The sequence below is a fragment of the Solanum lycopersicum genome, chromosome 1 (assembly GCF_036512215.1).
Source record: "Solanum lycopersicum chromosome 1, SLM_r2.1".
Taxonomy (NCBI): Eukaryota; Viridiplantae; Streptophyta; class Magnoliopsida; order Solanales; family Solanaceae; genus Solanum; species Solanum lycopersicum.
Genome location: NC_090800.1, coordinates 85,409,866 through 85,428,435, shown reverse-complemented (window position 1 = coordinate 85,428,435; position 18,570 = coordinate 85,409,866). Strand labels below are relative to the sequence as shown.

Below are 18,570 nucleotides of genomic sequence, written 5' to 3'. Positions count from 1 at the left end.
GATTTCAAATAAAGTAATCCGCCCAAAAGTTGCAAAATCAATAAAAGAAACAAATATATTTTTATTTATTATAAATCTGTAATTCTTAAATTAGCCGTTTCGATTTATTTTGGGCGTTGAATATGAATTCGACCGTTACAGCCAAATATCCGTTGGCAGCAAAAGTCAGACACTTCTTTCCTTGTATACTTGTCTCTCTGCTTCGTGTAGAAACTCAACATCGACCCCCACTTCGGAGACAAAGGGAGTTTTGGGGAGCGTAGAGAAGAGAAGACCCACACTTTGATTTTCTAACTGTTGGGTTAACAAAGTGAAAGAAAATGGTAGCAAGAACCCCACCAAAGTTGCAGAACAAGAAAATGGTGGTGCCTCCTCTAAACCCCATTCTTCTTAGAGAAACACTAAACAAGGTTGGTGGATTCATTATTACAATCAAGAAATAATCCCCCTTCCCCCCCACTCCTCTCTACATCCTCTTTTGATCTTCTTTAATGTACTTGTTTTCTGAAGTGGATTAGTATAATCTATTAAAGCATCAGTGATGGGTAATTGTTAATTGGGTTCTCTTTCTATTGACTTTAATTCTTACAACAGGGTTTTATTTTTCTACAGGTGATTTCAGTTTCGGGTTCTGTAGTTTCTGTGAAATTAGTTTTCATTTGGTAGTTAAACTGATAAAGGGTCTATCTTTGGACTTCAAGATTTATAATTTCTGAAATTTAATTTGGTGTCTCTGATACTAAGCTCCTTTGATCTTTCCGACAAAAAATGTCTCTCGTGTTGTTTGTTGACTGCTATTTCTGAAATTCCCTTTTTGGGATCTTTAAAAATATGATCTTTTGATAGAAAGTAGTTGAAAATTTGAAAACTTAAGCTAATCTTCTGAGGTGATTTTTTGAAGGTTGATAAATGTATGGCTAGATTGCAAGAGCTTCAGTATACAGTTACAGGTGGACATAAGGTGATTTCTGGTGTAACTCTCAGTCCCCGCAGCACCAGAGGTTATCTGAGAACTAGCCTCAGATGCAAACAAGAATCTTTGAGGTACAACATACTAAATCTTGCTGATTTTGTTTTCTTTTACAATTTAATATCTTTGTGTAATAACCGCAATTCTCTATTCTAATTCCAAGGATCAAGAATGCTACTTCGCGTAAATCTCCTCCAGGAAAAATGCCAACAAGTGGAGGTAACTAGCTGTCTTATATCATTATTGACTTTGTGTTCTTCCAACCCTCTTGGTTTCAAAGGTTGATGATTTTTGGGCTTTGGTGGGAACAGGGGAATGGCGGCGAATGTCATTACCAGCAATGCTTCTAGGAGAGACAGTGGCTGAAATTAAACAGGCAAGTCAATTTGCTAGAGATATAGTGGAGGCAGTAGGTCCCAAGGGGTCTGATGACCCGAAAACTCCACTTATACAGAGGCAAAATCAGAAGCCAAGCCCCGAAAACTCTGAGCTCCGATCACGTAGAAAGAGAGAGAAACAGGTAACCTTGCAAACGATGAGGACAGAGTCTGATACACCATCAAAACGACGAGCAAAATCACGAATAAACTTCAAGGTTTCTCCAGTGCAACAGAAGGAATGTGAAAAAGAAAATTGCAAGTACATTGCAAATAGAGTTTCACCAAGGAATAGGCCATGGGTGAAAAAGACTGTCCTTTTTCCGAACCCACTGTTCCATTCATCACCAACTTCACAGCAGCAGAAATTATCCAAAACACAATCTCCAGTGATTGCAAGAAATCGACAATCACCCCATAAGTTCTTGGTGAAGTCCCCACCCAAGGCCCCAAAGCTTCAAATGAAAATCAGAAGCCCCCAAAAACTTCATGCATCTCCTACCAGAGTGACAAGTTTGGGTACTAAGTTCTCGACAAAGTCTCCACCCAAAGCCTCAAAGTTTCAAGTGAAAATCAGGAGCCCCCCACAACTTTCTGTGTCTCCTACCAGAGTAACAAGTTTGGGCTCTAAGTCTTTGGCGAAGTCTCCACCAAAGTTTCAAGTGAAAATCAGGAACCCCCCACAACTTTCTGTGTCTCCTACCAGAGTAACAAGTTCGGGCACTAAGTCTTTGGCGAAGTCTCCACCAAAGTTTCAAGTGAAAATCAGGAGCCCTCCACAAATTTCTGTCTCTCCTACTAGAGCAACAAGTTTGAACAAGAGGTCCCCAAAGATGTCTGCAGCTGCCAAACTGAGAAGATCATTTTCTCCATCAAGATTGGCAAACAAGATAGCTTCTTCACCATCCAAGATGAGGTCATTTTCACCATCAAGATTGGCAAACAAGATAGCTTCTTCACCCTCCAAAATGAGGTCATTTTCACCATCAAGATTGGTAAGTAGGTTAGCTTCACCACTAAAGAGCAAAAAATCTGTACAGAAGATTGATGGGATGAAAATGATGATGAGTGGACTCAAACAGCGACCACGAGCTTCAACCACATCAAAGCAATTCTCAGTTCAGGGACTGTAAATTGATTTTGCTTGAAGATTGAAGGATTCTTTGTTCTTTGAAGATATTTTCTCGATGTCCTTCTTAGTTGGTACAACAGGAGAGGTTTCTCCTTTACGGCTTCTATTACTTTCAAGATTGTATAATTTGTTTTGTAAAATTGTGAGGTACTTCCTCGATATGGTAAATAACAATGGTTTTTTTCCTAAAGATGAAATTTGCTTCAACTGTATCATTTCAATTTTCATACAGACATGGAGTTTTAATCTATCATTTTGTGGGGCGTAAAACAACATAATCCAACATAAAAAATAAGATAAGTAAATATTTACATCAATCTCATATTACCAGATATTCAGACAGTCAGTTGCAGCTGCTTTTCCCAACACTTGTGCCCAGCATTTCATTATGCTGCTGCTGAGTGAAGACCATTTAGGACTTCGATAACATAGCATAAGGTTGACAGTCAACTCAAATCAAATTTCCCCCATCGTTCATGTGATAAACTTCAGCATTGCATAGCCTTTGAAGTGGCAGTCTCTATTCATATTCCGAGTCTACACAAAACAAGGTGGTTTTCTATGAGGACTTTCAAGATTTAGAACCAGTCTACATGTTCGGTTGAGGCCTTAGGTTGCTTCTTGGGCTTCTGGTAGCGATTGTTCTCAAAACGAGCTTTTACAATTAGTGAATAAAGCAAGTCTGCTTCTGCTGATGTATCATAAGGTGTGCTCATGATGCTACAAAGAAGAAAATTCACAAAATAATGATTAGAAAATAACGGACAGCAGCAGCAGCAGCAAAAAAGAACAGTTAAATATGATCATAACGACTTGGAGCCAAAAGGAGAGCAAACTGATTTATAAGTTAAGGTGCTATTCTGAGTAAACATTTATATGAACTTTTTTTTGGGATTCTTCCTGTTCAAAAGTTTACCTTCTTCCACTTTTACAAAAGCAGGATGAAATTTGCGTCAAGGAGTAAAGATACCTGCCAAGTAGCTCTTCAAGAACTATTCTTTGAGAAGGTGTAACATAATGTATGCAACTCCTGGGGCATTGTCCAGCTGCAAGATGGACTTGGTAATCTTCACCATGTCCTGAATATATAGACCTTTTGGTTCAGTAGCCAGACAAAAAGAGAGGATAAAACCTTCTATTAATAGGCCAAACAAAGTAGGTTATCTTGTTTTTCAGTGACTAAATTTCACTAAAATTTTCCTGTTAGCGGACTAATTTCTGACAGAAGTAACAAAGAAGTTGCAGTATTCAGTACTACTATATGACCTTGAGAAGTTGCTTGTGCAGTTCCTGTCAACGAGGAAAAAGTGAATGCATGACGTGCTTTCTTAACGCATGAAAATGGGCAACCTGCATTTATTGTAAAAGAGGGAGATCAGCAACTATACAAATTTTGTATTATTCAAAGCATGCTGACAATTGAGGGGATAATTTCCATAAAGACAGTCTACTGGAAGAATCACTTGCAGGCTATGACATTTTTTCGGAAGATTCACAGAAACTGATGGAGGAGGTCATCACTGGATTCACTAATGAAAAAAAATTATTATGAAATTGTTGGAGTACAGCTTAGATATCTGTGGAGACCTTAGAAAGCTACTAGTATCAGGATTAGCCAGGAGATCCTTTTGTGCAACGCGTGACAACTTACTAACTACTACTAAGTACTCAGACAAGGCAAACAGAGCCCTTTAATATGGAAAACAAGGTTTTGCTACACTTCAGAGCTCTCTTAGCTGCATTAGTATGTTTGCATTGATCAGTAATAGTATGAAAGTATTACCAAAGCATCAATACTGATTTTAATGATACCCTTCGGGGTGGCCAGTGGTTTGAGCTTGGAACTTCCATGTTGGAGGTCTCAAGTTTGAAACCCCTTGCCAACGAAAGCAAGGGGTTTGCCTTATGGGTCGAGCTCGTCGCACCAGGCTTGCCTAGTGCAGGTTACCTCTCCTATGTGGTTTGCGAGCTATTGCATAGAAGCGGTGTTTTACCCTGTGCGCACCCAAAAGGGTAGCGGCTGCGGATTTCCCTTTTCGTCAAAAAAAAATACTGATTTTAGTGATATTACAACTGTTTAATATACTGGTCCCAGATGTTGAACTAATAAAAACATCATGGACATCCATTGCACTTTTGTTCATTGCCACATTTATTTCATAAACATAAAATGCAGGACTTTAATAAGAAGTTGATATAGCAGGATTTCAGAAGAAGCAAACTATTATTTCTAACGTCCTCTATTCTATTTGCAACTGCTGATCATGATGGAAATTTCTAGTAAAAGCGTTGTTACCTTTTCCAATACAAACAGTCTCATTAACAAAGAGATCAAATGCTTCACCTTCTGGCTGATCAAACGGATCTAAGCATTCCCTGCAGAACCCAAACAGTGAATATGGCAAAAATTCACTACCTGAAGGACTACTACTCCAAAAAATAAAAACAATGAAATGCCGCAGTGATGATCACTAGATTAGGATGTGAAAATTCGATGTTTTGGGATTTAGATTATAAACTTACATAGCCAATTTACCTTTCAATTATCTCTGACTTTGTGAAGTTGGACAACTTCTGCATTCATTTCAAACAGTAGGAGTCAGCTATCATTTGAGCGAAAAATTTAAGCAACTAAAAGAAGGCATTATGATTTTGGAATTTCCTCTGTAAAACTAGAGGCCCTTAACTTTGTTTTTAAGGTTTTGTGGAACAGTTTGGAACCAAATCTTATAGCGAAGTATAGATCCTACAATTCTCTGCACTCTACCATTTCGTCGAAAAACTGGTATTAAAGGATTATCTACCTCCAGCTTTCTATCTTACTGTCTGCATATTAAATTAGTTGTCCCTTGAAAGACAAATCCTTTGGATTTTCCTTTTATATAACGCAAAGCTAACTAGAATGTTGAGCAAAAAGCATGAACCAAATTGTCTGATTTGTTTGCCGTCCTTAGCAATAAGGACTATTTACCTCATAGGCTTGAATGACTCGGCGAATCATTTTATCCGAACCATTCCCATCTCTCCATACATCAGGATGAAACTTCTTAACCTGTTTCCATCAATTATTAAACCAAATAAAAGAAGCATGATTAGCAATTTTCAAGCAGCTATCCCATCCCCGTTATCCATTGAACCTACACTGAATGATCCTCATTTTGCCGGATTATTCCCAACGTAATCATAAAAAACAGAGTTCTCAGGAATTTTAGACTCCTCAGTTCCACCTCCTTTCTTCATAGATCATTAGCCCCAGAACACCTATACCAAAAACTCAGTGTGCAATCTGCATGAAGTCTATCTTACAACTTTAAACTAGTAAGTGAGGTTCCATAAATCCATAGCCAGAAAAATAAAGAACCTTGCAAGCTCAAAAAAGTATAGAGAGTCCAACTTTTTCAGAAGTTCAAAAGAAAACAGGAAAATCGACATGGATTCTTAATGGTTTATCCAAAACTGCAAATTCTATACAGCCGCTGTCTCAATTTTTGTGATACTTTCTCTTTTTAATCAATCCCCAAAAAAAAGAATGTCAAGATTTCTATATTTAGTACTAATTTAACTTCAAACCTCCCATTTACCCTTATTGCCACAGATATTCATATGACTTATTTTAGACCAGAAGTTTCAAAAAACAATTTTTTCTTCTCTCTTAAAACTCGGTTCCCAATCAAACAATTTCACATATATTAGGATGGAGGGAATAGTACCTTATTCCTGAAAGCAGATTTCAGCTCATCTGTAGAGCAATTCGGAGCAACACCAAGAACATCATATGCCAGAGAAGCAGAAAGAGGTTCTTCATCCCCATAATTCTGACCATAACACTTCACTGTAAAAGAAGAAGAAAGGGTAGCAAAGGGTTTTGTAGAATTTAATGGAAAAGTACAGGTTGATGGAAAAGTGTGGTAGTTAACATTCTCAGGGGTTCTTGGAAAGAAAGCTGAAGTTCCAATTACAAATTTTTTGTTGTACAGAGATGAACATTCCATCTTTCTTCATGATTGAGAAAGACAAAAAAAGGCAATAGATACTTATTTTGATTCAATATTGTAGCCACTCAAGTGGTCCTTATTTGCCTGTGAGACTAGTGGGGTGACACTTATTTCCAAAAGGTTCACATCAGTGTCTTTTTTTTCCTTTTATTTCTCTTGCTGCTTAAATTTGCATTTACTGTAAGCTGACTTTCTTACTTGTTTTCATGTAACTAGAGATAAATGTAAAATTTCATTCTTGGAGTTGAATAATCAGTCTCACTATATCTTTGCTATTGACTCAGTTAAGGTACATAGAGGACCACAAATAATACTTGTCTTTACCATCCATTTCCTGCTAGTGTTGGCACATATGGCGGAACCAGAATTTAATTCAATGCACTGATGGACATTAAGCATAGTGAGAGCTTAGTGCACCAGGCTGCCTTTATTTTTATAAATGTAAACTAACATAATATCATAGGTTAAATTACACTGACAGTGCAAAAGATTTTATGCTGTCAGTGCTTATTAGTTCCATTACTAATTACTGTAACCCTTTTAAAAAGAAAAATTAAATCATTGTTCTTCTAGTTTAGTTTTAGAATATACAGTTGAAATTCAATCGAAGTCTGTACTACTGCACTTAATGATTCAACTAATACTACAAAACTTTCATCTCACAATAGTGCTCTGAGTTAAAATACATAGTTGAATGCAGAAACTTGTACTATTCAACTCTCTTTTGAGAAGTCCACAGAGTTAAATGAGTTGGACTTGTATTCAATTTAAACTTATGCCTTCTCAAATAGGTAGTGAAGACCAACTAGGTAGGCTGCTTCCTCCATCTTAAGATTTGAGAGTGACATTTGTCCTTTTTTATAGTTGCCTTTCTATATGAACAGGCATTACACAACTAAAAAGCAACATACTTTAAACTTACCATCTCTTTTACTTGTAAGATTATCTCAAAATGGCATGTCGGAAAGTTTTAGTTATTGTACTTATTTTCTTTCTTCAATCCCTTCCTCTACTTGTTTCAGTTGAAGCAATTAGCACTGCTTCTCTACCTCTCACAAACACTACTGAAGCCAAAGTAAGATGTATTGAGAGTGAGAGGAATGGCCTATTAAGAGTTGAGCAAAGTCTCACAGATCCCTCTGACCACTTGGCTTCTTGGATTGGCAAAGAATGCTGCATCTGGAAAGGTGTTTCTTGTGACGTACAAACTGGTAATTTCATCAGGCTTGACCTCAAAGATACATCAGGCAATTGCTATCAGAAGAAAATGGGATATCTGATTTCTGACATTTCGACGTGCTTGGGTGGCAAGATAAGTCCTGCTTTACTTGACTTGAAACATTTAGAGTATTTAGACCTTGGTGAAATGACTTCCAAGGACTTGCCACTCCCACTTTCTTGGGTTCTCTTGAAAAATTACAATATCTTAACCTCACCCATTCATCTCTCATTGGTATTCCTCCTTCATTTGGGAACCTGTCGAATTTACAATATTTAAGCCTACGTGCATACTCCTATCCTTACGCTTCTGTTGAAAGTAGTTGGATCAAAGATTTGCATTGGGTTTCTGGTTTGTCCTCTTTGAAGTATCTTGATCTTTCTTATGTGAACCTTTCTTCGGCAACACATTGGCTTCAGTCTTTTAATAAGCTGCCATCTTTAGTGACTCTCAGTTTGCAAAACTGTGATCTTCGCTATATCCCTTACTCCTTTCCCAACTGGAATATGACTTCCCTTTCTTATCTCTACCTTTCACGCAATAACTTTGTTAACTCTGTGTTGCCTAAATGGTTGTCTAATGCCACCACCCTTGAGACACTTGATATAGCAATCAACAACATAGAAGGCCCAATATCAAATGTTGAGTGGGGTAAACTCTGTGATCTGCAGGATTTGTATCTAACACAGAATAAACTTAACGGAGACATAAGCAGATTAGTGGAAGGGTTGTCTAGCTGCAGCAACACGACCCTAGAGTTCTTAGGCCTTGCTGGAAACCGGTTGACAGGGCAGTTTCCAAATTCACTAGGACATTTGAAGAACTTAAGGATGATTAGTATATCTTTTAACCAGATATCTGGCACGATTCCCACATCTATTGAGCAGCTGTCAAGGTTGGAAATTTTGGACTTTGGACAAAACCAACTGAAGGGAGCCTTACCTGAAACCATATTTAATCTCACTGAATTAACTCAGTTATTCCTTGCAACAAATAATTGGGAAGGCAATCTTTCACAAAATGACTTCGCAAGACTCCATCAACTGAAGTTTTTAGCCATATCATGTGGAGAAAGGTTTTCTGTCAACTTGAGCAGTGAATGGATTCTTCCATTTAGCCTCACATATTTCGAGATAAGGAAATGTGCTTTGGGCTCCAAGTTACCGACATGGCTGAAAACTCAAAAGCAGCTTCGTATTATTATTCTCTCCAACGGCTCCATTTCAGATCCTATACCTCCTTGGCTTTGGACAATGTGCTCACAGTTGCAGTTTCTAGATCTATCAGATAACGAGATCGGTGGCAATCTTCCAAGGTTGGTAAATTTTCTGTCATCCCAAAGCCGGAGAGTGGACTTCTATTTCTAGTTACAGTGAAGGTGTTGTGGTGGACTTAAGTTCCAATAGCTTCCATGGTTTGTTACCTCTTTGGCCAAATGTTACACATTTGAATCTTGCAAACAACCTGTTTGCAGGATCAATCCCCATAAACATTGGTCATGTGATGACAAAACTCCAAGTTATAGATCTTTCTGGAAATACATTTACAGGATCTATACCATTTTCAATAACAAGAGTGAAGCAGCTAATGAGATTGGACCTCTCAGACAATCATTTGTCTGGAAAGATACCTGACTGGTGGGCTGATTTGCAACAACTTCATGTCATAGATTTGTCTGAGAATAATCTTTCAGGTGGTATTCCTCCTTCATTATGTTCACCACCTTCACTTTTTTGGTTGAGATTGAGTCGTAATAACGTCTTTGGAGAACTTCCAAAATCATTAAGCAACTGCAAAAGCTTGCTTACACTTGATATTGGAGAGAACAAAATCAGTGGCATCATACCCGAGTGGTTCGGAGAAAGTCTATTATCTTTGCAAAAGCTTAGCATGACAGACAACATGATTGGTGGACACATTCCACCACAACTTTGCCAAATTTTTGGCCTTCAAATTCTTGATCTTTCCCATAACAATTTGACAGGTTCTATCCCTTCCTGCTAAGGAAATTTGAGAGGTCTTAAGTCCGTCAAATTTTACAAGTTGCATCCAAAATTACTACTATTTCAACTATGTTTTTACGCCCAAGATGGTGTTGATTAAGAAGGGAACAAGGATGACATAGTGAATCTTATTGATCTTTCTTTCAACAATCTTCACGATGAAATCCCAAATGAAATTACAGGTCTGTCAGCCTTGATGACTCTGAATTTATCTTGGAATCAATTATCAGGAAGAATTCCAGAGGACATAGGGAGCATGAAGCAATTGGAGACACTAGACCTTTCATCTAACCATCTCTTTGGTTCAATCCCATTGAGCATGACTTAAATCACTACATTTAGCTATCTTAACTTGTCATATAACAACCTTGGTGGCCCTATCCCATCGAAAAACCAATTTGGAACCTTCACTAATCCTTAAGTTTTGAAGGAAATCCAGAACCCTGTGGGAAACCATTGATTACAGATTGCTCTCCACCAAGAAAAAGAGATCTCAAGAAATTTGAAGAAGAAGAAGATGATGATGATGAAAGGTTGTGGTTTTTAATGAGCGCAGGAATAGGTTTTGTCATAACATTTTTGGTGACGTTTAGCAGCTTGACAATAAAAGAAGTCATGGGGATACAGTTACTTCCATTTCTCAGAGGATTTGGAGAAAGAATTATCAGGTGCTGTATTTTTTTCAAGGCTTCCTTGTTTAGTATTTTCAGAGTCGCAAGGAAGTATGTGTTAAAACCAGGAACTGTTTCTGCTTAACTATGCTTTTAGTAGTTCTTTAGCTGTATTGTTTTTCTCCATAGTACTTGATTTTATTGCAGTAAATAAAAAAGGATGACTCTGTTTCTCCCTGGAATTTCTTAATGTTTTTTACTTTTACAAACACTATAGCTTAGATCATGCACTATGGACGTCAACGCGCTCTTCAGCTGTCTTGCGGATAGACCTTCTCTGGACAACCTAAATCCAGGGCCTTTAATACTCCTGCCTGATTCACAATGAACACTAAAGAAACTGTAGCCAACAACTTCAATTCGAGATCTTTTGCCCTGGAAGTCTCATCAAGTACTACAGAATATTCAAACTCTCACCTTCTTATATATGTGTGAGAAAATCAACATTCATAGAAGGATAAACGATACAAAATACAAATGTCAGGACATTTTAACATTAAGAAATGGATACATAGTGGTCAAGGATCAAACAGATAATCAGTCTAAGGTTTGCCAATAGCAGAAGCCTCAGATTGAAGGGACAAATTGTTAATCCTCTCAAGGGCTAGAATGAGAGCTTGGGTTCCTAAATCACCCTCACCATGAGCTTTAAGCGACAGATAGAGCTGTTGAGCCAATGCCAGCCCAGGCAATGCGAGACCCATGTTCTGGCATTCCCTCAAACATATCCCCAAATCTTTGACAAAATGATTCACATAAAATCCAGGTTCCAAATCCCTGTTAAGTATTCTGCTTCCATACAAGTCTAATGATTTTGAGCCAGCTGCGCCTGTTGAAATGGCATCCACAAAATGATTCAAATCCAAACCAGCTTTATGCGCGTAAATTAAGCCCTCGCATAGTCCCACCATAGAGGAAGCAATCACTACTTGGTTCCCCAATTTTGTGAACTGCCCTTTTCCGGGGGCACCCATGTAATAAACTTTGCCAAGAAGGTTAAATAATGGATTAAGCCTTTGGACAATGGATTCCTCTCCACCGGCGAAGATGGATAAAGCAGCATTCCGAGCTCCGCGATCTCCTCCAGAAACAGGGGCGTCAATGGCGGAGCAGCCAGCGGCAGAGGCTGCAGAGTGAATTTCAACAGCCAGGGAAGGTTCGGAAGTAGTCATATCTATGATGACGCCGCCTTGACGCAGACCGGAAAGAGCGCCGGAGTTTGGGTCGAGGATTACCTGGCGAACGTCAGAAGGGTAGCCAACGATAGAGAAAACGACGTCGGATTGAGAAGCGACGGCCTTTGGAGTGTCAACCCAGTGGGCTCCCATGGAGATAAGTTCCTGAGCCTTGGATGGAGTCCGAGTGAAGACAGTGAGGGTGTATCCGGCGTTAATCAGGTGGGCGCACATAGAGCGGCCCATTACTCCGGTACCGATCCATCCCAGACGAGTATTGGATGGGTCAACGGCTGTTGCCATAGTACGGCAGAGATGGGTGATAGTGGCGGCGGTGACGGTGAGGATTGTTTGGGGCGAGTAGTGACAATGGTGGGGATGTAAACGTAGTAGCCGCACAAATTTATGAAAGGAAGAAGATATATTATGAATCATAGAGAATGGAAGATTTTTATTTTCTTTATATTTGAGAGATGTATTATTTTCTTGGCTTATATACTTCAAAATAACCAAATTCTTACAGCAACTTTTTAATATTTTAATCTGTTTGGGATGAATTACTAATATTTGCTCTTCCAGTTCAACCTGAAAATATACAGAATAATTCCCCACTCAGTAGAAGTAGCTGAATGATGTGGGGTTATTTACATTTTAGTATACAAATTAACTGAGAACCTCAACATTTCCATGTCCTTTTGATTACAGTATTGACTTAGGCAACCAGATAAGCTAAGAAATGCATTAATGAAGTGTAATTCTGTAGGATACTACAACGGGACCAATATCAATAATTAGCAAATTATTGTTTACAGAAAAACGTCTATAGTTACAACATGTAGATCTTATCATCAGCTGAAGTAAATGAAAAACTTGGAAGAAGATTGAAGATATTGCATCTTTGCAGGTCAAGCTTAGGGTTGCTACAAGGAAGTCATCGCCTGGGAATAATCACTACTTCCCAGTTGGCTTATTTGTATGAAGCTTTCGCCAATCAACTTTGTACCCAGTCACTGAAACACTTCTCCTTGTAGTGCATCTCTCTTAGGTGGAAGAAGCTGATGTGATGATGGCTATTCAGAAGTTGAAATGCTGTTTCTGACTTCTGATAACCCTTCCATTTCCTCATTCAGGAGACCCATAGTGCTATTCCGGCAAGTAAACCAACTCTTGAAATGATAAACTGAATGTTGAGACTCATCGGACATTTATTCTTGGCCTCCTATGTCTTTCATCGTCTAAGTAACTATCTGATTGATCACCATAATTACTATTTCTTCCTCGTTGCTGTTTATAAGATTCTTCACGTCCACGGCTTCTATAATCATTATATCCATTATCTTGGCTTCTCCTGCTGCTTCCACGTAAGTCTCTGGGACTTCTTTTCATGTTATCTCGAAAAGAGGATCGTTTGTCTCTTATCCCATCACCACCAACTTCGGATGAGTCCCATCTGCCATTTTGACCAGCCTTACCGCCTCTTTGCTTATTTTTGTGAAATGACCTACCTTTGTTGCTCTCTGAGTCAGAGAAGGGCTCATCTTCACTATAGGAGCTGCTTCTCCGTCCAAATTCCTTTCTTGATCCCCATTTATTCCCTTTATTCTGCTGACTTCTGAAATCCCTATCATCGGAGTCGGAGCTGAGGCCATAATCGTCATCAGAGTCAAAACTCTTGGCACCTTTGTTCCTAGATCTTGGTTTAGAATAAGAAACCTGACTAGATCTCATATTAGTTTTAATTGGAAGCTCATCATCTGTGTCAAAATCCACTTCAGCATCCTCAGAACCACGAAACGCCCCTTTCTGATGTCTCTGTCTAAAATGTGCATCGCTTGCGGGGGAACTGTTCCTTCTACCAACAAGCAAAGTGTCATCAACACTATCAATATCTTCAGATTCGGAGTTGACCTCAATATCCGAGAAATCTATTTTAGAACTTCTGTTTGCTCCATTACTGTCTATCTCATAGCTGTCGACATCATCTTCTTCATCATCAAAGTCATTAAAGCCTACCCCTGGTTTCCCAGGTGCGGGGTATTCAGTTTCGTAACCTTTTGGAGGCCTGCTGCTCTTGTGGAAACCATCTTCATTGCTCCTGGAAGTATCTCTTCGTTCTTGCCTATCCAGGGGAAAATCTTCACCCAGTTTCCGAGAATCTGCAGTCTCGAAGGCAGCAATGTCTGCACCATCTGACTCATCATCATCAAAATCAAAATTCCATGCATTAGAAACATCTTGCCGGCGAGATATTTTATTCATCTGTGTCCTGGATCCTTGTAGCCTCTCCTGCTGTTGAGCAACCATATAGTCATCAACTGGGCGCTTGCATTCACAATGAAAACATACCACATTTCTCCTATAATTCAAGAAATTACACCTGCCAATTCATAAAAGGAAACAATTGTTTTTGTCAGTGTCACAGAAAGGGTAAATCAATATGTAATAAACATATCAGAAAGTGAAAGCCTCAAGAGAAAAGCCTTTCAACAAATGTTTTTCTGAACATTTTGCAACAAATGGAAATTGCCAACTTAGACGAGCATGTAAATGAGTGTACAAGTTTAATAGGGCATATATGCAATCATTAATAGAATTTGCAGCTTGTTCCAGGCACAACAGAGAATAGTGATTGGATAATGAAGAAAAGAAATGTCCTCATCAAGATGAACTTGTTAAACTTGCCACTCCTATTAGATTCAAGCCCAAGCCTAGGCATCTATTGTTGTGGTGCTTGAATAAATATAGCAAAAATAAACTCCATTTCCCGACTATGAAGAGAAGACCGAAAAGTTGCTTCTTAATAGTCCTCCTCATCAAGATGAACTTGTTAAACTGCAACTCCTACTAGATTCAAGCCTAAGCCTAGGCATCTATCATTGTGGTGCTTGAATAAATTTAGCAAAAATAAACACCATTTCCTGATTAATTCAACATATTGCTCTGAAATCAACAATATACTCATGTCAGCAGAAGAGAGAAGATTGATAAGAAAAGGCAAGTAAAGCACATACTGGGAACATTCCCACTCTCCTGGAAGCAGCTGTCTCTTCGGCCGGTTGGCATCACATTGTAAGCATATGGTATTCTTCGCAAAATTCATGAAGTCACACCTGGCAATGTAACTTGTTAATGATGTTTCAACTCTAAATTTGACAAATTTTGTTCAATTTATTTCGCTAACACTCTTAAGTTCATATCATAAAAACCAAATACAAGATCAACAGATATAAGAGTCAAGGGTGAACTAATAATGAAGATAAGACAATTCATCACCACGCAATCTGCCCTATTTGAGGTGAAGCCCTGCTTTGCTTGTGCTGGACATACTAAACGGTCACAGCAGACCTTTCAGGACCATCCAACGGAAAAAAGTTGATGTCGAAGCACATCATGCCATACAGTGCCTTACAGATATCAATTGGGACTGTCTTCTGAACAATAGCACTTGAACAGCATAGAAAAGGTCCAAATAAAGTTTTAAGATGGATCAGGAAATATAACTTCATTATATTGAAAACCCTATTGATTCCCAAAGAAGGATGACGGAAGCTTAGGGCAGAAGAAAAGATATGAAACCTACTTTGGACACAGCCAATCTCCTTTTTTCATCTCAATGTCATCACGTCCGACTCGTTTCCTCGGAGGGGGAGGTGGCTGCTTCACCTTTGGAGGTGGTTTTTTAAAAACTGGAGGTGGAAGATTTGGATCTATTGGAACAGCACTCAACTTCACTATTTCGTGAAGCAATTTGCGAACAACAGTCTTTACAGATTTCTTCTTCATAAGACTCTCATTATCAACTGATCCATTGATTGCATTAAAACCAAAAGTCAATAGGACACGCATGACATCCATTGTCCTTGCTTCATCCTCCTTATTGGTAAGTAAATATGCCCTTTCACAAGAACTCCTCAAATTGCAAGAACTGCAAACCTGATACAATCATGTATTTATTTCTTATCAAGTAATGTTTTCATTGATAATAACAAGGTCATCTTGGCCATATACAAGAGATATACCAAAATATAATCATGCAATAACTTGGATTGGTCATTGAATAATACAGATAGTGAAAGCCCAGATCATAGTATACTCAACAAATCATGAAGTCATCATAGTGAATATTCACCGTACAAAAGAACAATGTGCACCTCACTTTAGACTTTTAAAAGCTTCTTACACTGGTTCATGATGTTACAGTATGTCCAATACGACAGCTATCTTCGGATGCTTTAAAGATACAATCTCAAGCACTCCAAGTCCAAGATAAACATTACCAGCAATTCAGCTAATCTGAAACCATCTCTATATGTGAATCAGGTGAAGAGCTTGATTTTTCTTTAGATCTTAAGCTAATACATTGTTGAATGGAGTAATTGCCTCATATAAAAGCATAGTCTGCTACAAAATGAACAATTTTATTTAGTTAATAAAGAGCATGTGGTGGAGCAGAAAGTAACTTTTCACATTGGAGAATAATATAACCTCTTGTTTTTAGTTTCATTTTGGTGCACTACCATGAGGTTCCTATTCTCCATATTGAGTACTATTTCTCAAGGAACCATTTTTCATGTAGGCTCTCTACTTTTTGGTATATTGCTTGTACACAGAATATTCCTATATTATAAAGTTAACACGAAAACTAAAGAATTTTAACATTCTATATCAAAATCTTGTGCTGCTAAGTTTAGAGTTTATCCCTTTCTGAAAGCAAAGTCACTAACAGGAGATCTTGATGCATTTTGAGAACAAGAAGATTAAAATAGACAATGCTTTTCAGAAAATGCACGAAATGACAAGAACTGTGAACTTCCTCCATTACATGGCAAATCTCGTCAAGACTTCACATTCATCAAGATAATAAATTGAGCCAAAACAAGAAGTAAATACAAGAAATGGGAATGAGAAACCACATTTCGTAAAGAATCAATAATGGGACTTCTAATAAGACAAGAAATACATATTTACAACAAAGAATCAAAACTTACATCCCCTTCGTCCAGATGAACGTGTTTCCTCAATAACTTGGAAGAAAAAACCACCTTCTTGTCTGTACTAGGGCATCCATAACCAACCAAAATTTGGAGATCCTGTCTCGACAATGACCTGAAATGAATTGATCACCCTATGCATTAAGAGTTATTGTCTGTCACTAGAATGTCATGGCACACTCTAAGTGTCCTTTAACAAACAGCTCAATTCCTTCCAAGTTAAACCGTAGGACGGGGATACAAAAGGTGAGGTTAATCAACTAAAAATTGATGGCTTCCGACTCAATAATCAAAACAATCTAATTATCAGCAATGATTTTGAGAGAACAGTAAAAACTCACTGTGGGGTTACTTGGTGGCTGCCTCAACCTCCAGTATGTAAAGAATCTGTTCCCCATCTAGTAATCCCCTCAACCATTTCCCCCTCCCGCTATATATCATAAAAAATTAGAAAGAAAAGGAACAGTGGAAACTGCACAAGTTAATTAACTAGGCTCTCAGGTTGTTACCTAATTTCATTTTTTGCACTATGGATCTCATTCATCTATCAAAACTTAGGAGTACTTCTTACAGTAGAGTCATATAAGAAGAAAGCAAGAACTCCTCAATAGTGAGTCAATTAAGTTACAAAAGTAGCTACCTAAAGTAAACGTGAATTAAGGGGGACAAAATGAACACCATCATTTCTAAGCTTGACAAGTATTGCCCAGCTAAATACTTGAGCAATGAGTACAATGCGGCTCAATTAAATTCATCTGATGGTTAAAAGTTCAATCCTATAAAGAAAAATGAAACCAATAAACGGTTAAAATGGTGTTCTTCGTTAAAAAAACAGACCTTAACATATCGAAACGATCTTTGCCAAAATTGAGAACAGCAGTCTGAGCAGTCTTCCAATCCCTGGTAAAATCAAAACCCTCATCTTCAGCGACACCAGTTAAACTGAACCCCAAATTCTCAATCATTTTATCCTCATCTTTTCTCTTATGATCAAAGTAATTCTGCTGAACCAAACGCTCCATTAACTCGATCCACTCAGGCCACGGATGCATCAATTCCACCTTCTTACTCATCAATCCACCACTACCTTCAAACCCATCATTCTTTCTTGATTCCAACTCCATTTCCGATGACCCCACATCAGAAAAACCCGAACTTGACCCAACCGGGTCTTGGTTCTGGGCTTGGTTTTGGGTTTGATTCCCCTTTTTGGATTCACGCCAGGCCCGAATTCGTTGAAGGGTTTGGTCCTTCTCTGACCGCTCTTTCTCAATAGCATCGATTTGGTCGAATACGAAGCTCATGCGAGCTGATAAAGAAGAAGGCTTATCTGAAGGTGAAAAAGAAGAGAAGGTTTTCGTTTGCGAAAGGGTGAAAAGATAAGGTTTTGTTCTACAGGAAGATAAGCGTCTAAGGAGAAGAAGAGAAAGAACCATGGTTGTGTTGATTGAGAGGATGGAGAAAGGAAGAAGGAGAACTGCTAAACCCTCACTGCCATTGGAGGGAGAAAACCTTAAACCCTTGCAAGTGAATAGAAAATTGATTTAATTTTGATTAACTTGTAATATTCAAATATCAGTTTATGTGAAATATTTTAACATTCATATTTGTTTTCCCACTTTACTAAATCGAATTTTAGTTTACTTTACATAAAGGCTAAATACCTAGTTATTACCTTAAATTTGTCAAAGATATTTATTTAGATGTTTGAATTAGGTTTTATTTTAATTAAATATCTTAATTTTTTATAAAGTGTTAAAAAATTTGAAAAACTTTTACCTGAATTTTTTCTTTTATTTATTAAATATATAAAATATGTTTATCTTTTTTAATTATAAACATCAATCTCAACTAAAAAATATCTAGAATTTTATTTTATGACTTAATAAGGTAAATGTGTGTAATTAAAGAAAATAACATATTTTATGTCTTTAATTCAATTACCTTGTAAATCAATATTAAACTCGGATAAAAAAAAAACTCAAAGAATCTAATTGAAACATGTTACTATATTACAAGTTCATGAAACATAGAGTC

The 18,570-nt window shown here is 37.9% G+C and overlaps 5 protein-coding genes across 5 annotated transcripts; 2 read left to right on the top strand and 3 right to left on the bottom strand.

Annotated features, from left to right (window-relative positions):
• On the top strand, nt 1–2,676 carry LOC101267071 (probable microtubule-binding protein TANGLED). The gene is made up of 4 exons (XM_004231229.5): nt 1–410; nt 902–1,044; nt 1,134–1,189; nt 1,282–2,676. The coding sequence occupies exons 1-4, from the start codon at nt 321–323 to the stop codon at nt 2,478–2,480; spliced, it is 1,488 nt and encodes a 495-aa protein (XP_004231277.2). The 5' UTR covers nt 1–320; the 3' UTR covers nt 2,481–2,676.
• On the bottom strand, nt 2,603–6,710 carry LOC101245500 (uncharacterized). Its single transcript, XM_004230162.5, has 7 exons — nt 6,190–6,710; nt 5,451–5,531; nt 5,016–5,053; nt 4,776–4,855; nt 3,746–3,829; nt 3,450–3,558; nt 2,603–3,199 (listed from the first exon to the last, which is right to left on the bottom strand). Exons 1-7 carry the CDS (start codon nt 6,469–6,471, stop codon nt 3,058–3,060), a joined length of 816 nt encoding a protein of 271 aa, XP_004230210.1. The 5' UTR covers nt 6,472–6,710; the 3' UTR covers nt 2,603–3,057.
• A 716-nt stretch (nt 6,711–7,426) lies between these two features.
• On the top strand, nt 7,427–10,024 carry LOC101266773 (receptor-like protein EIX2). The gene is made up of 5 exons (XM_069295128.1): nt 7,427–7,876; nt 8,062–9,008; nt 9,061–9,677; nt 9,798–9,878; nt 9,927–10,024. The coding sequence occupies exons 1-5, from the start codon at nt 7,427–7,429 to the stop codon at nt 10,022–10,024; spliced, it is 2,193 nt and encodes a 730-aa protein (XP_069151229.1).
• Nucleotides 10,025–10,769: 745 nt separating this feature from the next.
• Nucleotides 10,770–12,214, bottom strand: LOC101245206 (probable 3-hydroxyisobutyrate dehydrogenase-like 1, mitochondrial). The gene has a single exon (XM_004230161.5). The coding sequence runs from the start codon at nt 11,975–11,977 to the stop codon at nt 10,910–10,912; it is 1,068 nt and encodes a 355-aa protein (XP_004230209.1). The 5' UTR covers nt 11,978–12,214; the 3' UTR covers nt 10,770–10,909.
• A 93-nt stretch (nt 12,215–12,307) lies between these two features.
• On the bottom strand, nt 12,308–18,115 carry LOC138340600 (uncharacterized). The gene is made up of 5 exons (XM_069292494.1): nt 17,371–18,115; nt 16,531–16,648; nt 15,123–15,475; nt 14,554–14,652; nt 12,308–13,919 (listed from the first exon to the last, which is right to left on the bottom strand). Exons 1-5 carry the CDS (start codon nt 17,967–17,969, stop codon nt 12,737–12,739), a joined length of 2,352 nt encoding a protein of 783 aa, XP_069148595.1. The 5' UTR covers nt 17,970–18,115; the 3' UTR covers nt 12,308–12,736.
• Between the last annotated feature and the right edge of the window lie 455 nt (nt 18,116–18,570).

What these genes read in the sequence shown, in the direction of transcription:
- LOC101267071 (XM_004231229.5), top strand. Translation starts at nt 321, where the DNA reads ATGGTAGCAAGAACCCCACCAAAGTTGCAGAACAAGAAAATGGTGGTG. An exon ending in TTAGAGAAACACTAAACAAG is followed by an intron (nt 411 to 901) that starts GTTGGTGGATTC and finishes GATTTTTTGAAG; the next exon opens with GTTGATAAATGTATGGCTAG. An exon ending in AAAAATGCCAACAAGTGGAG is followed by an intron (nt 1,190 to 1,281) that starts GTAACTAGCTGT and finishes TGGTGGGAACAG; the next exon opens with GGGAATGGCGGCGAATGTCA.
- LOC101245206 (XM_004230161.5), bottom strand. Translation starts at nt 11,977, where the DNA reads ATGATTCATAATATATCTTCTTCCTTTCATAAATTTGTGCGGCTACTA.
- LOC101266773 (XM_069295128.1), top strand. Translation starts at nt 7,427, where the DNA reads ATGGCATGTCGGAAAGTTTTAGTTATTGTACTTATTTTCTTTCTTCAA. An exon ending in ATCGGTGGCAATCTTCCAAG is followed by an intron (nt 9,009 to 9,060) that starts GTTGGTAAATTT and finishes TTCTATTTCTAG; the next exon opens with TTACAGTGAAGGTGTTGTGG. An exon ending in TTCCCATAACAATTTGACAG is followed by an intron (nt 9,678 to 9,797) that starts GTTCTATCCCTT and finishes GTGTTGATTAAG; the next exon opens with AAGGGAACAAGGATGACATA.
- LOC101245500 (XM_004230162.5), bottom strand. Translation starts at nt 6,471, where the DNA reads ATGGAATGTTCATCTCTGTACAACAAAAAATTTGTAATTGGAACTTCA. An exon ending in GAGTCATTCAAGCCTATGAG is followed by an intron (nt 5,054 to 5,450) that starts GTAAATAGTCCT and finishes AAATGAATGCAG; the next exon opens with AAGTTGTCCAACTTCACAAA. An exon ending in GACTGTTTGTATTGGAAAAG is followed by an intron (nt 3,830 to 4,775) that starts GTAACAACGCTT and finishes CAATAAATGCAG; the next exon opens with GTTGCCCATTTTCATGCGTT.
- LOC138340600 (XM_069292494.1), bottom strand. Translation starts at nt 17,969, where the DNA reads ATGGTTCTTTCTCTTCTTCTCCTTAGACGCTTATCTTCCTGTAGAACA. An exon ending in GATCGTTTCGATATGTTAAG is followed by an intron (nt 16,649 to 17,370) that starts GTCTGTTTTTTT and finishes AATTCATTTCAG; the next exon opens with GTCATTGTCGAGACAGGATC. An exon ending in GGAGAGTGGGAATGTTCCCA is followed by an intron (nt 13,920 to 14,553) that starts GTATGTGCTTTA and finishes ATGAATTGGCAG; the next exon opens with GTGTAATTTCTTGAATTATA.